At 37.3% G+C, this 20,462-nt stretch overlaps 1 protein-coding gene across 3 annotated transcripts in view; it reads right to left on the minus strand.

Moving 5' to 3' along the window:
* The window catches only part of SYCP2L (synaptonemal complex protein 2 like), a 104,106-nt gene that overhangs the window by 25,865 nt on the left and 57,779 nt on the right, over positions 1-20,462 (minus strand). For all 3 annotated transcript variants that reach the window (XM_045057122.1, XM_045057123.1, XM_019830249.3), the window contains 6 exons: positions 13,123-13,171; positions 11,445-11,592; positions 10,776-10,825; positions 8,062-8,191; positions 6,974-7,047; positions 6,750-6,819 (listed from right to left, as the gene is read on the minus strand). In XM_045057122.1, coding sequence (XP_044913057.1) covers positions 6,750-6,819; positions 6,974-7,047; positions 8,062-8,191; positions 10,776-10,825; positions 11,445-11,592; positions 13,123-13,171 — 521 coding nt within the window. The remainder of the gene's footprint in view (positions 1-6,749; positions 6,820-6,973; positions 7,048-8,061; positions 8,192-10,775; positions 10,826-11,444; positions 11,593-13,122; positions 13,172-20,462) is intronic.

A 20,462-nucleotide genomic window follows, 5' to 3' on the forward strand; every position in this document is an offset into this window, starting at 1 on the left:
GCCAGTGTACTTGATGAACATAGATGCAAAACTTCTTAGCATCGTATTACCAAACCGCATTTACCAACTCATTAAAATGATCATCATGATCAAGCACGATTTATTCCAGGGATGCAACAGTTCAATATCTGTGAACCAACAGGATACGTAACATTCACAAGAGGAAGGATCAAAACCATATGGTCATCTCAACAGGTGCGGAAAAAGCATTTGACAAAATACAACATCCATTCATGTTAAAAAGTCTCAACAAAGTTAGTTTGGAGGAACATACCTCACATCACAAAGGCCGGTCATGAAAAACCCACTGTTAACATCACACTCAATGGTGAAAAAGTGAACACTTTTTCTCTAAGATCAGGAATGAGACATGGATGTCTACTCCTACCACTTTCATTCAACCCCGCACCGGAAGCCCTAGCAGTCGCAACTGACAAGGAAAAGAAATAAAAGCCTCCATACTGGTAAGGAATAAAACTCTACTCACAGATGGCATCAAAGATACTAGGTATATAGAAAACCCAACAAAGCCTCTACCAAATATGCTCAGAATGACTAGATTTAGCACAGTTTCCAGAAATGGAATATATGCAAATCTTCTGCATTTATTATACACTCATAAAGTAGAAGAGAAATTAATAAATCAATCCCATCTATAATTATACCACAAAGAACTTACCTAGTAAAACAAACGTAACCAAGGAGGTGAAAGACCTGTACACTGAGAACTGTAAGACATCGATGGGAGAAATTAAAGACAACATAAATGCCAAGATATGCCATGTTCATGGACTGGAAGAATTAATATTTGTTAAAATGTCCATACTACCCAAAGCAATCTATAGATTCAGTGTAATCCCTATCCACACAGCAACAGCATTGTTCACACATCTCAGAACAAATAATCCTAAAGTTGATATGGAACCACACAAGACTGCAAAGCCAAAGCAATCATGAGAAAGAAGAACAAAACTGGAGGTATCGCAACAAGGTACAAATCACTATCTTTAAGAGATACTTTCACTCTCATGTTCACTGCAGCATTATTAACAATAGCCAATGGAAATAATGAAAGTGTCCATCAGCAGATGAATGGACAAGGAATATGTGGCATATATACACTATGGGATATCATTCAGTGATTAAAAGATGGAAATCCTGGCATTTGTGACAATATGGTTGGAACCTGAAGGCACTATGCTAAGTAAGCCAGATAGAGAAAGTATTGTATGATCTCTATCGCTATATGATGATGCATGTATAATCTAAAAAACCGAACTCCTCAGAAGATGAATTGTTGGTTTCCAATAGTGGGGGTAGGGAGGAAATGGATGAAGTTGGCCAAATGGTATATACTTCATGGTCAAATGAGGTTATAAGATGAATATGTTTGGGGAATGTAATGTATAGCATGATGACTACAGTTAGCAATACTGCACTGAATATTTGAAAGTAGCTAAAAGAGTAGATCTTAAAAAAATTCTCACACACAAAAAAACTATTTGAAGTAACCTATGTATTGACCTTATTGTGGTAATCCTTTTGCAACATATACATATATCATATTGTATACCTTATTCATTATTTGTCAACTAAATCTCAATAAAGCCGGAAAATAAGATTTATAGAAGCATAAAAGTTCCTTGAACAACTATGTCAACCTTAAAGAAGAGTCAAGAGGATCAACTCTCCCTATTAGATAGCAAGATGTGCTATGAAATTAGAGTAATAAAAAAAAGATAGTATTAGTGTGATAATCCAGACAGACCTATGAAAAGCTAAAGAGCTCCCAGAGATTGACCTACATTTATATGGGAACTTAATATTTGACAGAAAGCATTTTAACACCAGGGGAACAATAAAAATTATTTAGAGGTGACACAAAAGACTTAAAATCACTAAATGATTTTAACATCTGGATCATTACTAAAGCCATATGAAACTAAGAAATCCACCTGGATAAGAGATTTCAGTGTGTAAGACAGAAGTCTAAAATTAAAAGAAAATTAAAAGAGTATCTTGGTTATCTAGGGAAACAGATAAGCATTACCAAAGGGGGGGGGGAGAGAAAGCAAACAAACCCAAATAATTGGGTTACATTAAAGTTGAGCAAACCTGCCCTGTAAAGAAACTTAACACAATTTTAGTAGGCAGACAATAGATTGGAAGATGTTTGCAATACTACAAACAGATACAAAAAGATAAAGCAAAAGAGATTGACATCTAGAATATTCAAGCAGCTACTTTAAAAAAAGACAAGACAGAAACCTCAATGAAAAAGAGTGCAAGAGATATCAAAAGGAATTTACAGAAGAAGAAATCCCAAAGACACACAAGCATATAAAGAGATATGTAGCTTAGTTATCAGAGAAATGGAAATGTAAAACAATGAAATATCAGGTTGCCCTATTAGACTGACAAAACTTGGAAAGCTGCATAATGCCAACTATTAGTGGGGGTACAGAAATTTAGAAACACTTTGCACTTCTTGTGGGAATTTATAATCATACCATTCAGGAGAGCAATTAATCTCATTAGGGTGCATAAGAAGATACACATAATGGTGTCCATTACTTTTGGTGATGACATGGAATTAAAAGTCATTGGTATCCATTACAGAGAGAGGATAGGCAAAGTGTAGTAGATACATAACAGGAGTACTACAGCAATGAACATAGATCTTAAAAACTGCTGAGTAAAATAAGAAATGAGATATAACAATACCATTTACATAAAATTACATGCATTTACTTTACTATTTTATAAGAACACATATAAACAAAAGTTGAGTATTCAACATTTTACAAGGTGAGGGAAATGGGGAGATATTGGTCAAAGGGTACAAACTTCCAATGATAAGATTAAGAAATTCCGGGGATCTAATGTACAGCATGGTGATTTTAGTTAGCAATATACAGCATGGTGATCTCAGGTCAGATTTTAGTGTTATATACTTGAAAGTTGCTAAGAGAGTAGGTCTTAATTGTTCTCACCACAAAAAAGAAAATGGTAAACGCTCTGATGGTAATCATTTTCCAATATATAAGTGTATCAAATCAATGTGTATTCTACCCAGTGAAAATTTATTCAAGAATAAGAGGCATTTTCATACAAGCAAAAATTGAGACATTCATTCCTACAAGCAGACCTTCACAAAAGATGTATTTTAGGCAGAAAGAGGTCCCCAAAAATGTGGAAGTGTAAGACACAGGAAAAATGTAAGCAAAATGGTAAATATATAGGTGTATAAACATGGACATTACTACATAAAACAATATCTTAAGGTTTAAAATTAAAATAAAGGACACTACCACATGTTGTGGTTGGGGCAGGCTAATGGGATTCAAGAGTCTTAAGTTCCTATACATAATCTAGGAGGAAAATAATGTTATTGATTAGACTTTAAAAAGTATGTATGTTATGATTTCTAAGTTAACCAGTAAATGAAAAGAAATAGAGTATATAAATGATTAGAAGGAGAAATAGAATTAAGAATAAAATACATAAAATGCTTAAGCAAAATGAGAAACACTCAAGCAAAATAATATGAGAAACAAACAAAATGTTTGGGTCACACAGAAAGTACAAAATAAATTGGTAGATACAACCCAAATACAGGAGTATTACATTAAATGTAAATGGACTAAATACTCCAGTAAAAATACATACTATTATATGAGGGCTGGGGGAGTCCAATTATAGGCTGCTTACAAAGGATATCTGTAACATGAGTATATATATATATATATGTTACGCATAAAAGGATAAAAAACTTATACCATGCCAATGCTTAACAAAAGAAAGAAACTTCAAGACAAAAACATTACTGAAGATAAAGGCAGTCACTTTGTAATAAAAATTTCAGTATATTATGTGGATACACCATTTTATATTCATAAGAACCTAAATATATTTTATACAAAGCAAAATTGAATAGAACCAGAAAGAGAAATTGGTGAGTCCACAAACATAATGAGAGGTTTTGACATACTACTCTCAACAACTGATAGAACAATTAGACTGAAAAAAATTAGTAAGAATATAAAATTTGAAGAACATAGTTAAGAAAAGTGGCTTAATGGATGTACATTTGTATAGATATTACAGTAACTGTGAAATATACTCTCTTAACAAGTTAGCTTTTTAAAAAGGTTGACATATACTGTGTCAGAAAGTATATCTCAAAATTTCAAAGGATTAAGTTATACAGACTCTAGCCACAATGTGTCCTCTAGCCACAATGCACACAAACCAGAAAAGAGTAACAGAGTCATAGCTAAAAAAAAAAAAAAATCCCCTGCCATTGTGATTTAGGAAATACACATCCAGAGCACCTGGGTGGCTCAATTGGTTAAAACATCTGACTCCTGATTTCAATTCAGGTCATGACCCCACAGTTTGTGATTAGAGCCTGAGTCAGACTCTGCACTGACAACATGGAGACTGCTTAGGATTTTCTCTCTCCCTCTCTCTTTGCCCCTCCCCTGCTCATGTACATTCTTTCTCTCTCTGTCTCAAAATAAATAAACTTAAAAAAAAAGAAAAGAAAAGAAATACATTTCCAGGTAATCTTTGGGTCAAAGAAAAAAATTTTAAAAATAGAAAATACTTCAAAGTGATAATGTATGTTACAATGTGTGGCACTCACCTATAATGATAAGAAATGTACACCATTAAAAATATAGAACGTAGGAAATCATGTATGAGACTATCTTTGACTTTTTGGTAGGGAAGAATTTCTCAAGACTAAAAAGTGCTAACCATAGAGAAAAGATTAATAAATTAGAATTCATCAAAATTAAAAACTTTATCCGAAAAACCAGCCATAAAAACCTACAGTGAGAGCATCACAAAAAGAGAAGGTGCAAACCACATAGTGGAAGAAGACATTTACAAGACCTATAACCAAGTCCTCAACATATGAAGAGTTCCTAGGAAGAGATATAAAAAGACCATCCTTTAGACAAGTGGGCAAGACATTTTAGACACTTCACAAAAGAGGAAATTCAAATGGCTAACATACAAGATGATGCTTAATCTTATTCGGGGATATTCAAATGAAAACTTCAACGTGTGTACATACATAAACACACACAGAAATTTTAAAATCCCAAGGGTTGGGTAACATGAAGCAACACAACTCTTGTACACAGCTGATGAGAAAGCAAATTGATACAACCAGTTTGGAAAACTGGTTTGGCACATCTTCAATAGTTAAAGATATATAAACTCTGTGGTCTACCAATTCTTTTCCCAAAAATATACCTAGAGAACATTTTACACATAGGTACCAGGAGAAACGTGTGCAATTCTGCACGGTGGCATTATTTAGAAACAACCCAAACTGTAAACAATCCAAATGTCCCACCGCCCTAGGACAGATGAAATATGCTCTATTCATATAACCGAATGCTATGCTGTGATTAAAATGAATACGCTTTCACCCACACCCATCAGCATGAATAGATTTTACAAATGATATTCACCAGAAGCAGGCCACATGAAATTTACACAGTATGACCCCACTTGTTTGTATTTTACGTGAGATAAAACTACACTACATAGGGGCGCCTGGGTGGCGCAGTCGGTTAAGCGTCCGACTTCAGCCAGGTCACGATCTTGCGGTCCGTGAGTTCGAGCCCCGCGTCAGGCTCTGGGCTGATGGCTCAGAGCCTGGAGCCTGTTTCTGATTCTGTGTCTCCCTCTCTCTCTGCCCCTCCCCTGCTCATGCTCTGTCTCTCTCTGTCCCAAAAGTAAATAAACGGTGAAAAAAAAAATTTTTTTTTAATTAAAAAAAAAAACTACACTACATATTATTTAGGGATGCATACCAAGAAAGAATAATAAAGAAAAGCAACAGAAACCTTTTCACGAAAGTCAGGACTGTCATGATCTCTTCAAGGGATGGAGGGAAGTAACAGAACATGATCCAGTGTGGAAGGATGCTAGGTCAGCGACAATATTCTAGTTCTCGCTCTGGGTTGTGGTTACACACATGTTCGCTTTAGAACCATTCTTTAAACTGTGCACATATTTCACATTCTCTTCTGAAGGTAGGATATGTATCACAATGTAGAAATGAAAAAAAAAAAGAAAGCACTGGAATCCAACACAAAATTCAGGCTAATGGGCTCCCATGAAGGGGGAAAGGGCAGGGATGGATTTGGGGTGGCGCCTACCAAGATTGTGAGACAGCAATGTTCTTTTTCTTAACCTGGATGTTGATTCACAGATGTTTGTTGTGTTGACATACCGCACATAATATATGCTACGTATAGTATATAGCCATTTGAATCTTCCGGATACCTCATTTAAAATGTAAGGAGAAAACAAACTATTCAGGAACATCATCAACAGTGGCTAGGTACTATCCTAATTCACAGCACTGTGAACAGGCCTGCCTGAAAACCTTATCATAAACTGTAAGTGACCAACTCACTTGGGAGTGGAAAGAACCCCTGGACCAGATCCTTAGCAAAGTGCCCCCACTGAGGCCTCCTTTGAGGATGGAGAAGAGGTAGCTGGCCCCAAGCTATATGCTTCTTGAAACTTCTTGGTCCTGAACAAACCACCCCCCGCCCCCGTCTCTCCTTGACCTTCATGCACTTTTTGAGCAGGTAAGCAGATCACAGTGCTCTCTCCAACACTCTGTAGAGTGATTTTTCTCTGCTGCAATTAGAATAACAGCCCAGCCTGTCAAAAGCAAATTAATTTTGCTTTATTCTGCAAAGATTTTAGTGTTCTCTCACCTCTGTCTTCCAAGTTTTGCAGCTTATGTTTGAACCCAGTACTTTTCGTCAACGATTCTTGGTCCACCGTCTCAAAAAAAAAAAAAAAAAAAAAAGAAAAGGCCATAAATGTCTATTAAAATAAGAAACAAATGGTGCTACATCATCCCTTAAGAAGGAATAAGTACATTATGCAAGCATAATATTAGTTCTGGAAAACCAGTTGAATAACAATTAAATAGTACCTTAGATACATTTTCTTCAACTTCTGAGTGCTCCAAGGAAGACAGATCGCTCAGTGGGTGGGGACTTTGAAGTTCTGAGTGTTAGAACAGTTTCAAGGGAATAAACAAGCTTAGAAGCAACTTCAGGTAATAAACGTCAGTCTCTATATTAAATATGACCATCCAAAAAATCGTACTAAATGAAAACAAACAAACAAAAAAAACTTGCACCTTTCAGGGCATGTATGGTTATTAGGTTTGTAGATCTGTAGATAAAATCAAGAGCCTCAACTAAATCAGCCCCTTTCATAGCTGCCCACCACCTGGCCCCAAATATACAGGCAAGGCTCCTACTACCTCAAGTTTGTGACCTTTCTTCCTCCTCTCATAGTTCCACTTCCTTATTTCCTCTTACTCTCTAACAGTATATTTTTCTTTTTCTCTTCTCCTTACTCCTTTCCTCCCGGTGGCGGCCAAGCTAAGAGGTTGTCAGTCACGTCCTCACGGACTGCTATCATGTGCTTGGCAACGTGCTAAGCTGCAGAATTGATCAAGCAGAACAAACCAAAATCCCTAGCCTTACAAAAGATGTGAATAGTTTTTCATAAAACACAGTGGAGGTTAAGATACACCTAGCGGAACAAAGGTTGGCAAACTGGCCCCTCAAGTCAAATCCAGTCTACCACCTGGTTTTATAAAGTTTTACGGAAACACAGCCATGCCCGTTGGTTTACATCTCGTCTGTGGTTCATCTGGGGCTACAACTGCCGAGCTGAACAGTTGCAACAGAAACTATAGGGGCCAAAAAGCAAAAAAAAAAAAAAAAAAAAAAAAAATTTACTATCTGGTTCTTTACGGAAAAAGTCTACCAATCCCTGTTACAAGTCATCACCTAAGTTTTTGTGCTTCTTTAAAGATGAACACAAGCTAATCTCAAATGTTAAAGCAAAATTAAAACAATATCCTCTGTTTTTTGCTAATGAGGAAATTAAGGAAAAGATAGTATTTGTACTTTTAACAGATATTCAAAACAATTTTTTGTTCAGTTCTAAGTATTTTTCCTAAAATATAAGTTTTTTTTCTATGTAAATCAACAGAAAATCAGGTACCTGCTTTCTGGGCAGAATCTTCAGGAGTTAAAAGGGCAGAACCACTCGGAAATTTTGTTCCAGAAATTTTTGGAGGTATGGAATTATTTTGGTTGGAGGTATCTTTCCATAGCGGTATTAGAAGTTTAGCCTAAAATATAGTACCTTTTTAAGAGTGTTAACATTCATAACCCCTCAAAATAGTTTTTAGAAACTCCAATACATTTCTAATAACTTTTAACATAATTTAAGGGGGCACCTGGGTCATGATCTCATGGTTTGTGGGTTCAAGCCCCGTGTTGGGCTCTGTGCTGGCAATGTGGAGCCTGCTTGGGATTCTCTCTCTCTCCTTCTCTCTTTACCCGTTTCCCCACTTGCTCTCTCTCAAAATATATAAACAAACTTAAAAAATAAAAAAAAAAAAATTAAATGCTCTAAGTGTTGGATTTGCTCCATTTGAAAATAAACACTAAGACCATAAGATCCTAGAATTGGAAGCACATGGTCATATATCAATTCATAATTCTAACTCAAAGATAAGTCTAATCAAAGTTCTCAAAGTAGGGAACACAGCATCGGCAGCACCCCAGAACTTGACAGAAATGCAAATTCCAGAGCCCCATCTATTATTTACTCAGTCAGCAACAATGGGATGGAACCTAGCAATCTGCATTTAAACAAGCCTTCTTGGTCATTCTGATGATCCCTGCAGTTTGAGAACCACGTCTTATAAATAAAGTTTTATTGAAACGCAACACGCCCATTCACTTTAGGTATTGTTCATGGCCGCTTTCACGCTATGGTGGAAGAGATGTATAGTCACCACAGAAAATATTTACAATCTTCTGTGTCTAGAATGTTAACAACATTTACATCTAACCCTTCACAGAAAAAGTTTGCTGATTCCTGCCCTAAATTATCCTCTTATACTCCAACACAGAGAAATGAATTTTGGATGCTAATATTTGTACAAACTCAGTAACGCCCTTGCCGGAAAATAAACAGACTTCCTGTCAGTTGCAGAGCTTAAATGTATGGATTCTCAAAGCTTTGATGTTTGAGGTTATTTCTTTTTTTTTTTTTTTCAACGTTTATTTATTTTTGGGACAGAGAGAGACAGAGCATGAACGGGGGAGGGGCAGAGAGAGAGGGAGACACAGAATCGGAAACAGGCTCCAGGCTCTGAGCCATCAGCCCAGAGCCCGACTCGGGGCTCGAACTCACGGACCGCGAGATCGTGACCTGGCTGAAGTTGGACGCTTAACCGACTGCGCCACCCAGGCGCCCCTGAGGTTATTTCAAACAAAAGCTGTACGTACTTTAAATTTTTCTTTTGGCCTATTGCTAACGGATAACTCCTATTAGTTTGAACTATTCAAACAAATATTTAGGTCCTCACTCTGGCTCACAGGTTTAAACTATGAACTATCTTCGTCGGTATAGAACAGGACAGTCCCTTAGATTCACAGAGGACAGTGGATGGAAGGGGGCAGGTGGGGACAGATAACTAGCTGTGATGGGATTACTAAGCACATTAGATTTCTGCACGGGTGGGCACGGTGCTGCTGATGCCCTGAGAATCCCAGAAGCCGCCCCCTTAGAAAACTCACATACGTGGCACTATATGTGTAGCCTATATAGTTCATTTGACAAAGAACAAAAACCAACTATTTAGAGGAGTAATTCAGCTATGAACAGGAAAAATTGGCTTTGAATTTGTCTGGACAACACTAGTGTCCAATTTTTTTTTTAAACGTTTATTTATTCTTAGAGAGACAGAGCATGAGCGGGGGAGGGGCAGAGAAAGAGGGAGACACAGATTCTGAGGCAGGCTCCAGGCTCTGGGCTGTCAGCTCAGAACCTAATGCAGGGCTCAAACTCACGAACTGCGAGATCATGACCTGAGCTGAAGCCAGATACTTCACTGACTGAGCCAACCACATGCCCCAGGGTCCAATATTTTTAACTATGTTATTTTGTTATTTTTTTAACGTTTATTTTTGAGAGACCGAAAGAAAGAGAGAGAGACAGACTGTGAGAGGGGTGGCAGGGAGGGGAGGAGCAGAGAGAGGGAGCCACAGAATCAGAAGCAGGCTTCAGGCTCCAAGCTGTCAGCACAGAGCCCGACACGGGACTGGAACTCACAAGCTGTGAGATCATGACCTGAGCCGAAGTCAAGACGCTTAACCGACTGAGCCACCCGGGTGCCCTCTTAACTATGTTACTTTAAAACAAGAATAACCAAAGTGAATTCAGAAACTTTGAGGGTTTATTCAATATTTATGTAAGCCTGAAGTCATTTCAACCACTTACAAAGATTTAAATGTTTAAGTCATTAAAAGCTTTAGAAATAACAGCCACCTGAAAACCAAGGGAAGAATTAAACCAAGAAGTTTATTTCAAAGTGTTAATTCAGAGAGCATATATTTACAGGAAGTCAGGATAGCCCAGATTTTAGCATCATTTGTAATAAACATCTTTCAACAAATTTGGCAACAATGAAGAAAGATCCTTAACTGTTTACCCAAGATTCACGCTAAATAACCATTTATAAGACCTTGCAATTTCTATTGACAGCGATTTATGTACCAACAAACTACTGGTTATTCTCCTATTCCTGAAAGAAGATTTTTTTTTTTTTTTTGAGAAATAAATGACATTTAACCCTAAACAGATTGAACTGTTTCATGCTAATGCCCTAGGGGCACATGGCAGCCCAGATCAAATTTACTTACTTCGTCCTTCTCATGGTCACTGCCGCTGCTGGGAGGGGAAAATGGCAAAACTAAAAGAAAAGAAGTGTACAACGGGGAAGTTTGCTTATGAGACATACAAAAATTCATTTCTCCCTCTCTCCCGGTTATACATGCCCATACTAGAAGTGATTCCCACATTCTGAAGCGTGCTCACATGTGTAGCTCTTAAGATCCCTTTGTAATATCCACCTTGTTCCTGAGACCTCACCCCCCGACATGAATTTTATGCTCCAGACCCTACCTCTGATGCTGTCCTCACGTCAATTTGTCCTCATAATTTTACCTCATTTAAACCATTTCCTCTTCTGCACACCTCTCTGAGTGCTGGTCTTTCCCAAGGATTAGCTCAAATCCCACCTGCCTCTTCCTTGAAGCTTCTCCTAGCTCCTTCTTCTAGCTCATGTTAGATGATCCTTATCTGAACTCCTGCCCCATTTATCTGCAGCTCATATTTAATTATCGGTCAATTCTACATTCTCTCGTATGGTTTCGTGGACGTACATGTTGGCCTTTCCAACGTAATCATAGCAAGGAAGGGAGGGCACATAATCAGTTTGTCTTTGGTACCCTCCCTCCTTCCGTCACATAACTGAAAAATGCCCGATTTATTTGAAAAACGACTTGAAAGAAGACACGGACCAAACTCACTTCTCACACTACTTCTAATTCTCGTCTTTTTTCTCCCGGAATACGGTCTTAGGGATTTCCTTTTTTGGTTACTGGTCCAAGATAGTTCACTGGTCCCAGTACTCGAATCCTGATCACTCTCTGAGAAGAGGTGTTTCCTGTAATTAAACTTTCACAAGCACAGATGAGAAATGAGCACTATTCACAGGGTGTTAGTGTCCTTTATGTACAATTTAAACGTATCGCTACAGGGTCAGACAAAAGACCGGTAACTCCTTCTAGAAGACTGCGCTCTCCTGTAGTGTAAAGGCAGAGAAGTAAGGAGAGGGGAGAAAAAGAACAGGTTTCATCAGTCAGTTCTCAACCAAACTGCTGTTGTGAGGGATGGGAGTCCTCTCTCATCAAAAATAGTTGCAACTGAAGAGACCACAGGTGACTGTTCAGAAGCTGACATACCTGAATATCATCCCAACACTTTTAACTTCAAAATATTATTGCAAGTGACAGAAGAATTTATAAAAATACTTTTTGCAATGACAAGCATTTCATTTAGAGTACCTAAAGTCAAACAAGGGAGTAATTTCTATTTAAACCTCAAAGTATTTTTGAAAGTAAGACTAGCCTGGGGCGCCTGGGTGGCTCAGTTGGTTAAACATCGAACTTCGGCTCAGGTCATGATCTCATGGTCCGTGAGTTCAAGCCCCGGGGCCGGGCTCTGTGCTGACAGCTCAGAGCCCGGAGCCTGCTTCAGATTCTGTGTCTCCTTCTCCGCCCCTCCCCTGCTCAAATCGTGGGGGTGGGAGAGCTTTAAAAATTTCCAGGGCCTAAACATCACCCTAGATCAGTTAAGTCAGAATCTTTGGGGGAAGGGACCCAGGCTCCAATAGTCTCATCAGCTTTCCTAGCGTGTTTCCAGTTCAAAGACTGAGCAGCAGAGAGTGAGGACCATTGCTAAAAGCAAGCCAGATGGAGACTTAACTTGATGAAAGCCCATGATCTCAATTTAAAAAATTTCATTTAATGTTCATTATAGAGTTTTTAAAATGCACTGACTATGGACTTGGAGCAGTGTGCTTCCTGAAATGAGAGACACACAGAAAGGGTGTAAGTTGGTGCAAATAGGAATGAAAAAAAACCACGTTATGGACTCACAGTAAAGAATTTCATTTCAGTTCATCAACACTTCTGATTCAATTCAGGATAAATAAAACAGGTGCTAGAGGGTCCTTAACACTTTTCTCCTACTTAATCTTTTTTAACAAAGCAAGAACTGACTTTCGTTTTAAAAGGGAAATACTTTTTTTATGATAAGTCTCAGATCAATTTAATTAGAGATAATAAGTGACCAGGGCGGGGACACATTTTTTTTTTTTTTTTTTTTTTTTTTTTTTTTTAAATTTTTTTTTTTTTCAACATTTATTTATTTTTGGGACAGAGAGAGAGACACAGCATGAACGGGGGAGGGGCAGAGAGAGAGGGAGACACAGATACAGAAACAGGCTCCAGGCTCTGAGCCATCAGCCCAGAGCCCGACGCGGGGCTCGAACTCACGGACCGCGAGATCGTGACCTGGCTGAAGTCGGACGCTTAACCGACTGCGCCACCCAGGCGCCCCACGGGGACACATTTTGAAGACGACTTGCAAATAACTGAAATTTTGAAAGTGACTGCCTTAAGACAAGTAAAGTTACTCCATTACCGACATCCTTGTTTCTGGCTTTCTCTCCGCCTCGGAAGCAGAATCTGCCCTAAAACAAAATAGGTCAGATGAACAGAACTGTATCAACACTGCCTTCTCCCTCCCTTCACTGCCCAGCCCAGACATTTTTCCCCCCTTTCTGTGCCCTTTGTCTGATTGTGAGCCCAGTGTGTGGGAGGTACCCCCCACCCCCAATCCTGCAGACCGACTTCTTATCTTATAACCCATTTCTATAGATTCTCTACCAGACAACAACTGGTTCTTTAAAGCAAAGGAATCTTTGTTGGACTCTTCTCTGCCAGGCATACAGAGAACTGGGAAGGCCAAGTTAAAACCAGCAGGGAAGCAGGGAGGTGTGGCAATGCTGCAGAATGGCATTTCCTGCCCGGCTCTTCCTTAGAATCAACAAGGAAGCTCAACAAGAAAGCTCTTCCCAATAATTAGTGAATATTGAACAATTTCTCATATACCTGCTGGCCATTTATGGTCTTCGGAGAAGTGTCTATTCAAGTCCTTTGCCCGCTTTTTAAATTGGGCTGATTTTATGGCTATTGAGTTGTAGGAGTTCCTTAGGTATTTTGGTAATTAACTCCTTATTGGATATATGCTGTGATTTAAAAAAAACAACCACACCCAAAAGATAACAAGTGTTGGTGAAAATGCGGAGAAATTGGAACACTTACAAATTGTTTGTAGGAGCGTAAAATGGTATAGCCACCATGGAAAACAATATAGAAATCCCTCAAAAAATTAAAAGTAGAACTATCGTATGATCCAGCAATTGTATTTCCGGGTATACACCCAAAAGAATTAAAATCAAGAGCTTGACGAGATACTGGCAATCCCATATTCATTTACGTATTACTTACAATAGTCAAGTTATGGAGACAATATGGATAAAATGTGGTATTATATACATTACTTACAGACAGACACACACAAATACTATTCAGTATTAAAAGAAAATCCTGAAATATGTAACAACATGGATAAACTTGGAAGGCATTTTGATAAAATAAGCCAGCCGCAAAAGGACAAATAGAGCATGCTTCTACTTCTAGAATATCTAACGTGATATCTACATATCTGATATTTTAGATATCCGATATCTAAAATAGTCAAACAATAGAAACAATAGAGAGGTTACTGAAAGGAGCTGGAGAGAGAAATATGGAGTTATTTTTCAATAGGTATAATGTTGTGTAAGACGCAGGATAAGTTTTAGAGATCCATTGTTTCACACTGTGCCTACAGTTAACAATACTGTGCTCTGCACTTAAAAATGTGTCAAGATGGTAGAACTCACGCTAAGTGTTTTTGTCATAATGAAAACCAAAATCAAAGACAAACGAAAAAGCTAACGCACCATATTTCTGGGTAACCATTGATCCACTTTCTGCCTCTATAAATTAGTTGGCATTTTCTAGTATCTTATATGAATGGAATCATACAACGTGTACTCTTTTTTGTCTGGCTTCTTTCATTTGGCATGATTATTTGGAGATTATTCAGTTGTGTGTATCAACTTTTTATTTCTTTTTATTTCTGAGTAGTTCGTCATATGGATGTACTATAATCTGTTTATGCACTCATCTGTTGATGGGCATTTGGGTTGTTTCCAGTTCAGGATAATTACAAATAAAGCTGCTCTAAACACTCATTTGTGTGGACATATGCTGTTCCTTCTCTTGGGTAGACGGCTAGGAGTGGAGTAGCGAGACTGTAAGACACGTACATATTTAACATTTTAAAAAACTACCAGCAGTGTATAAAGTTCCAGTTGTTCTTCATCCTCACCAACACTTGGCATAGTCTGTATTTCTCATTTTAATCACTGTACTACATGTGTGCTAGTATCTCATAATTTTAATCTTGATTTCCCTAATAGCTAATGACATTGAACAAGTACTTATCTATCATCTGTAGATCTTCCTTACTGAAGTGACTGTTCAAATCTTTTGCCTATATTTTTACCGGGTTGTAGTTTTGTTATTGAATTTTGAGAGTACTTAACATATTTTGGGTACAAGTCCTTTAATAAGGACAGGTTTTACCAGTTTTTTCTGCAAGTGTGTATCCTTTCCCTTCATTCTCCTAGATTTTTTTTTGAAAGTTTTAAATTTTGATTAAGTTCAATTTATCGATTTGTTTTTTTATGGCCCGCACTTTGGTGTTATATCTAAAAAATCTTTGCCTAATGGAAGGTCACAAAGATGTTTTCTTATGCTTTCTTTCAGTTAGGTTTTTACATTTGGATTTATGATTGATTTTTAGTTATTTGTGTGTGTGTGTGTGTGTGTGTGTGTGTGTGTGTGTGTGTGTGTGTGTGTTGGAATGTAAAGACCAAATACCATCGATCTTGTTGCATATACAGAGAGTCAATGGTTCTAGCACCATTTGTTGGAAAAAGTGATTTCTCCACTGAATTGTCTTTGCATTTTTGTCACATGGCAGTTGTCCATATAGGCATAGGAAGACTTCCCGCTCTGTTCCACTTATCTATCTACCTTTATGGCAACAACATACTCTCTTGATTACTGTTAGCTTTATACAAAGTCTTGAAATACATAATATATTAGTCACTTTGTATTTCTTTTTGAAATTTGTTCTGGGAGTTACAGGTTCTTTAAATTCCCATCTGAAATCTAAAAATACCTTGCCAATTTCTAAAAACAAAAACACAAATCTCTGCTGGGATTTGAACTGGGTTTGTATGAAACCTATTAGAGATCAATTTGAGAAAAATTGGCATCTTATCAACATTCAGGCTATCCCATGATGAGAGAGAGTTATCTCTCTCCATTTATTCAGATCTTCCTTAATAGCTCTTAGCAATACCTTGTACTCTTCAGTGTAAAAGTCTTGCAAATCTTTTGCCAAATTAATCCTTATCTATGTCATTTTTAATACTATTGTAAATGGTGATGCTAAAAAGTTTGATTGTTGCTAGCATACAGAAAGAAACTTGATTTTTTATATCAATCTTGTATGCTTCAATTTTGTTACATTTACTTATTAGTCCTTTAATAATTAATTTCCACCAGGGGCTCGCTCCTTGGGTTGCTCAGTCGGTTAAGCATCTGACTTTGGCTCAGGTCATGATTTCATGATTTGTGAGTTTGAGTGCCATGTCTGGCTCTGTGCTCACAGCTTCGAGCCTGGAGCCTGCTTCAGATTCTGTGTCTCCCTCGCTCTTTGCCCCTCCCCCACTTGTGCTATGTCTGTCTCTGTCTCTCAAAAATAATAATCAACATAAAAAGAATAATTTCCACAAAGTTGCAGGATACAAAATGAACACAGAGACGTCAGTTGTGTTTCTATACACCAATAAAGAACAATCTGCAAAGGAAATGAAGAAAATAATTCCATTTACAACAGCATCAAAAACAAATTATTTAGGCATAGACTCAAGGAGGTGAAAAATGGAAAGATATCCCATGTTCATGGATTAGAATACAATATTATTAAGATGCCAATACTACACAACGCATTCTACAAATTCAATACGATCCTTATAGAAATCCTAATTTTTTCAGAAAGAAGAGAACCCATCCTAATTGTCATATGATATCCCAAAGAACTCAGAAATGCAAAAAAAAAAAAAAAAAAAAAGTCTTGGAAAACAAGAACAAAACTGAATACGTCACACTCCCTGATTTCAAAACTTACTACAAAATGACAGTCACAACACTGCGGTGCTGCCACGAAGACAGACATACAGACCAATAATAGAAGGGAGTGCACAGAAAAAAAACTTTCTCACATATGGCCGAATGATTTTTTGACAAAGATACCAAAACTATTCAACGGGGGAAAGAATAATTTCTTCAACAAATGGTGTTGAGAAGCCTAGAAATTCACATTCAAAAGAATGAAGCTGGACCTTCTACAAATACAAAAAGAAACTCAAAATAGATCCAAGACTGAAACATAATCATTGAAACAATAAACCTCCTAACAGAGAAAAACTTAAATGACGTTGGACCTTGCCGGCAACGATTTCTTAAGTATGACACCAATAACATAGCCAACAAAAGAAAAAAATACATTGGACTTTATCAAATTAAAAACTTCTGTGCACCAAGATATATAATCAACGAAGTGAAAAAATAGCCCATAGAGTGGAATATTTTCAGATCACATATTTGATACAGTTAATATCTAAAATATGCAAAGAACTCCTACAACTCAACAATAAATAAGCAAATTTAATTACTTGGCCATTTCTCCAAGTAACATATGCAAGTGGCCAATAAGCACATGAAAAGAATCTCAACATCAGTAATTATAAAAGCAACTCAAACCCCCAGAAAGATACTGTCTTATGTGCATTAGCACGACTATTATCAAAAACAACGGTGTTGGCCAGGAGGTGGAGAAATTCACACCCTTGTGCACTGTTAGTAGGAATATAAAATGATGCAGTTGTTCCGGAGAATCTCAAAAAATTAAAACGAGACTGTTTGACATAAATTCCACTTCTGGATACATGCAAAAGAATTGAAGGTAGGAATTCAAACAGATATTCAAACACCCATGTTCATAGCAGCATTATTCACAATAGCTAAAAGGCGGAAGCCACCCAAGTGTCCACTGAAGGATAAATGGATAAGCAAAATGTGGTATGTGTGTATATTCAATCTTCAAAAGAAAGGAAATTCTAACAAAAGTTACAACACGAATGGATCTTGAAAACATTATGCTAAGTGAAATAAGCCAGACACAAAAGGACAAATTTATATGGTATACCTAGGCTAGTCATATTCAGACTAGGGGATGGGGGAGGGGGAAATTGGGAGCTATAGTTTAATGGTACAGAGTTATATTACAAAAAGAAAAAAAAAACAGACCAATATTCCTGATGAACATAGATTCAAAAGTCCTCAAAAAAAATATCAGCAAACTGAATTCAGTAACACATGAAAAGGATCGTTCACCACAATCAAGTGGTATTTATTTCAGGAATGCAAGGATGGTACAATAGCCACAAATCAATCACCGTGATACACACATTAACAAAATGAAGGGTAAAAGTAATATGATGATCTCAAAAAATGCGGAAAAAAACATCTGACAAAATTCTACATCCATTTGTAATAAAAACTCTCAACGTAAGTTTAAAGAGAACATACCTCAACGTAATAAAACCACATATGACAAACCCACAGCTAATATCCTACTCCACGGTGAAAGGCCAAAAGCTTTTACTCTAAGATCAGCGACAATAAGGATGCCTACTATCATCGCTTTTACTCAACATAGTACTGGAAGGCCTAGCTGCAGCAGACAAGAAATAAACACAAATTCATGAGGAAGAAGGAAAACTGTCACTATTCGGGGCACCTGGGTGGCTCAGTTGGTTGAGCACCCGACTTCAGCTCAGGTCATGATCTCACAGCTCGTGAGTTCAAGCCCTGTGTCAGACTCTGTGCTGACAGCTTGAAGCCTGGTGCCTGCTTTAGAATCTGTACCTCCCTCTCTCTCTCTCTCTGCCCCAACACACTCACATTCTCTGTCTCAAAAATAAATAAAACATTAAAAAAAAAAACCTGTCACTATTTGCAGATAGCATAATTCTGTGTATAGAAACCATAAAGACTCCACCAAAAAACTATTAGAATAAATGAATTCAGTAAAGTTGCAGATACAAAGTGTACAAAAATCTGTTGCATTCTTATACACCAATAATGAACTACCAGGGAAGTTGTTAAAACAACCCATATAAAATTACACCAAAAAAAACACCTTAAATTTAACCAAAGTAGTGCAAGACCTATACTCTGAGAACTGTAGAATGTTAATGAAAGCTAATGAAAATGATATAAATAATGGAAAGATATACTGTGCTCATGAATTGGAATAATACTGTTAAAATGTCCATGCTATCCAAAGCAATCTACAGATTCAATACAACTTCCATCAAAATACCAGAGTATTTTTAACTGGAATAATTTGTATGGAACCCCAAAAGACCCCCAATATCCAAAGCAACCTTGAGAAAAAAAGAAGGAAAATGGCAGTATCCCAGTCCCAAATTTCAAATTATATTACAAAGCTTTAGTAATCAAAACAGTATGGTACTGGCCCAGATACAGACACACAGATCAATAGAACAGACAGTCCAGAAATAAACCCACAGTTATATGGTCAAGTAATCTACAGCAAAGGAGTAAAGAACACACTATGGGGAAAAGACAATCTCTTCAATACGTGGTGTTGAGAAAAATGGACAGGTACATGCAAAAGAATGAAACTGGACCACTTTCTTACACCATACAAAAAAATAAACTCAAGTGGAACAAAGGCCTAAACAGAAGAACTGCAACCATAAAACTCCTAGAAGGAAATAGGCAGTAAACCCATGGACATCAGCTATAACAATATTTTTCTTGGTCTTCTCAGGCAAGGGCAACAAAAGCCAAAAACAAACCATTGGGACTACACCAAAATAAAAAGCTTTTGCCCAGCAAGGGAAACCATTGACAAAAGGAAAAGACAACCTACTTAATGAAAGAAGATACATGTAACTGATTTATCGGGTAAGGAGTTAATAACCAAAATATATGAAGCACTGATATAAGTCAACACCAAAAAGACAAGTAATTCTAAAATGTGTGGAGGACCTGAATAGACCTTTCCCAAAGATGACATAAAGATGACCAACAAACACATGCAGAGATGCCACTAATCAGGGAAATGCAAATCAAAACCACAGTGAGATATCACCTCACACCTGTTGGAAATGCAAGTATCAAACAAGAAATAACAAGTGTTGGTGAGGATGTAGAGAAAAGGTAGGAATGTAAATTGGTGCAGCCATTATGGAAAACAGTATGCCGTTTCCTCAAAATTAAAAATAGAAATACCGTACAACCCAGCAATTCGACTTCCAGGTATTTACCTGAATAAAACAAAGACATAATTTGAAAGACACATGTGCCCTGTGTTTACTGCAGCACTATTTACAATAGCAAAGATATGGAAGCAACCTTCGTGTCCGCTGACAGATTAAAAAAATAAAGAAGATATGGTACAATATGCAATGGAATATTACTCAGCCATAAAACGATTAAATCTTCCCATTTGTGATGGATGGAACTCGAGGGTATTCTGCTAAGTGAAAGAAGTCAGAGAAAGAGAAATACTATGTGATTTATATAACGTATCCAATTTATACATAAACATATATAATTGTTGAATCACTAGGACGTACAACTGAAATACTGCATGTCAACTATACCAAAAATGGGTAAAGAGTTTGTTTTGCAAGATAAAGAGTTCCATGGATTGACTAGTGGGGATGGTTGTACAAAGTACATGTACTTAATGCTACTGAAGTA

This window comes from Felis catus, chromosome B2 (genome assembly GCF_018350175.1).
Source record: "Felis catus isolate Fca126 chromosome B2, F.catus_Fca126_mat1.0, whole genome shotgun sequence".
NCBI lineage: Eukaryota > Metazoa > Chordata > Mammalia > Carnivora > Felidae > Felis > Felis catus.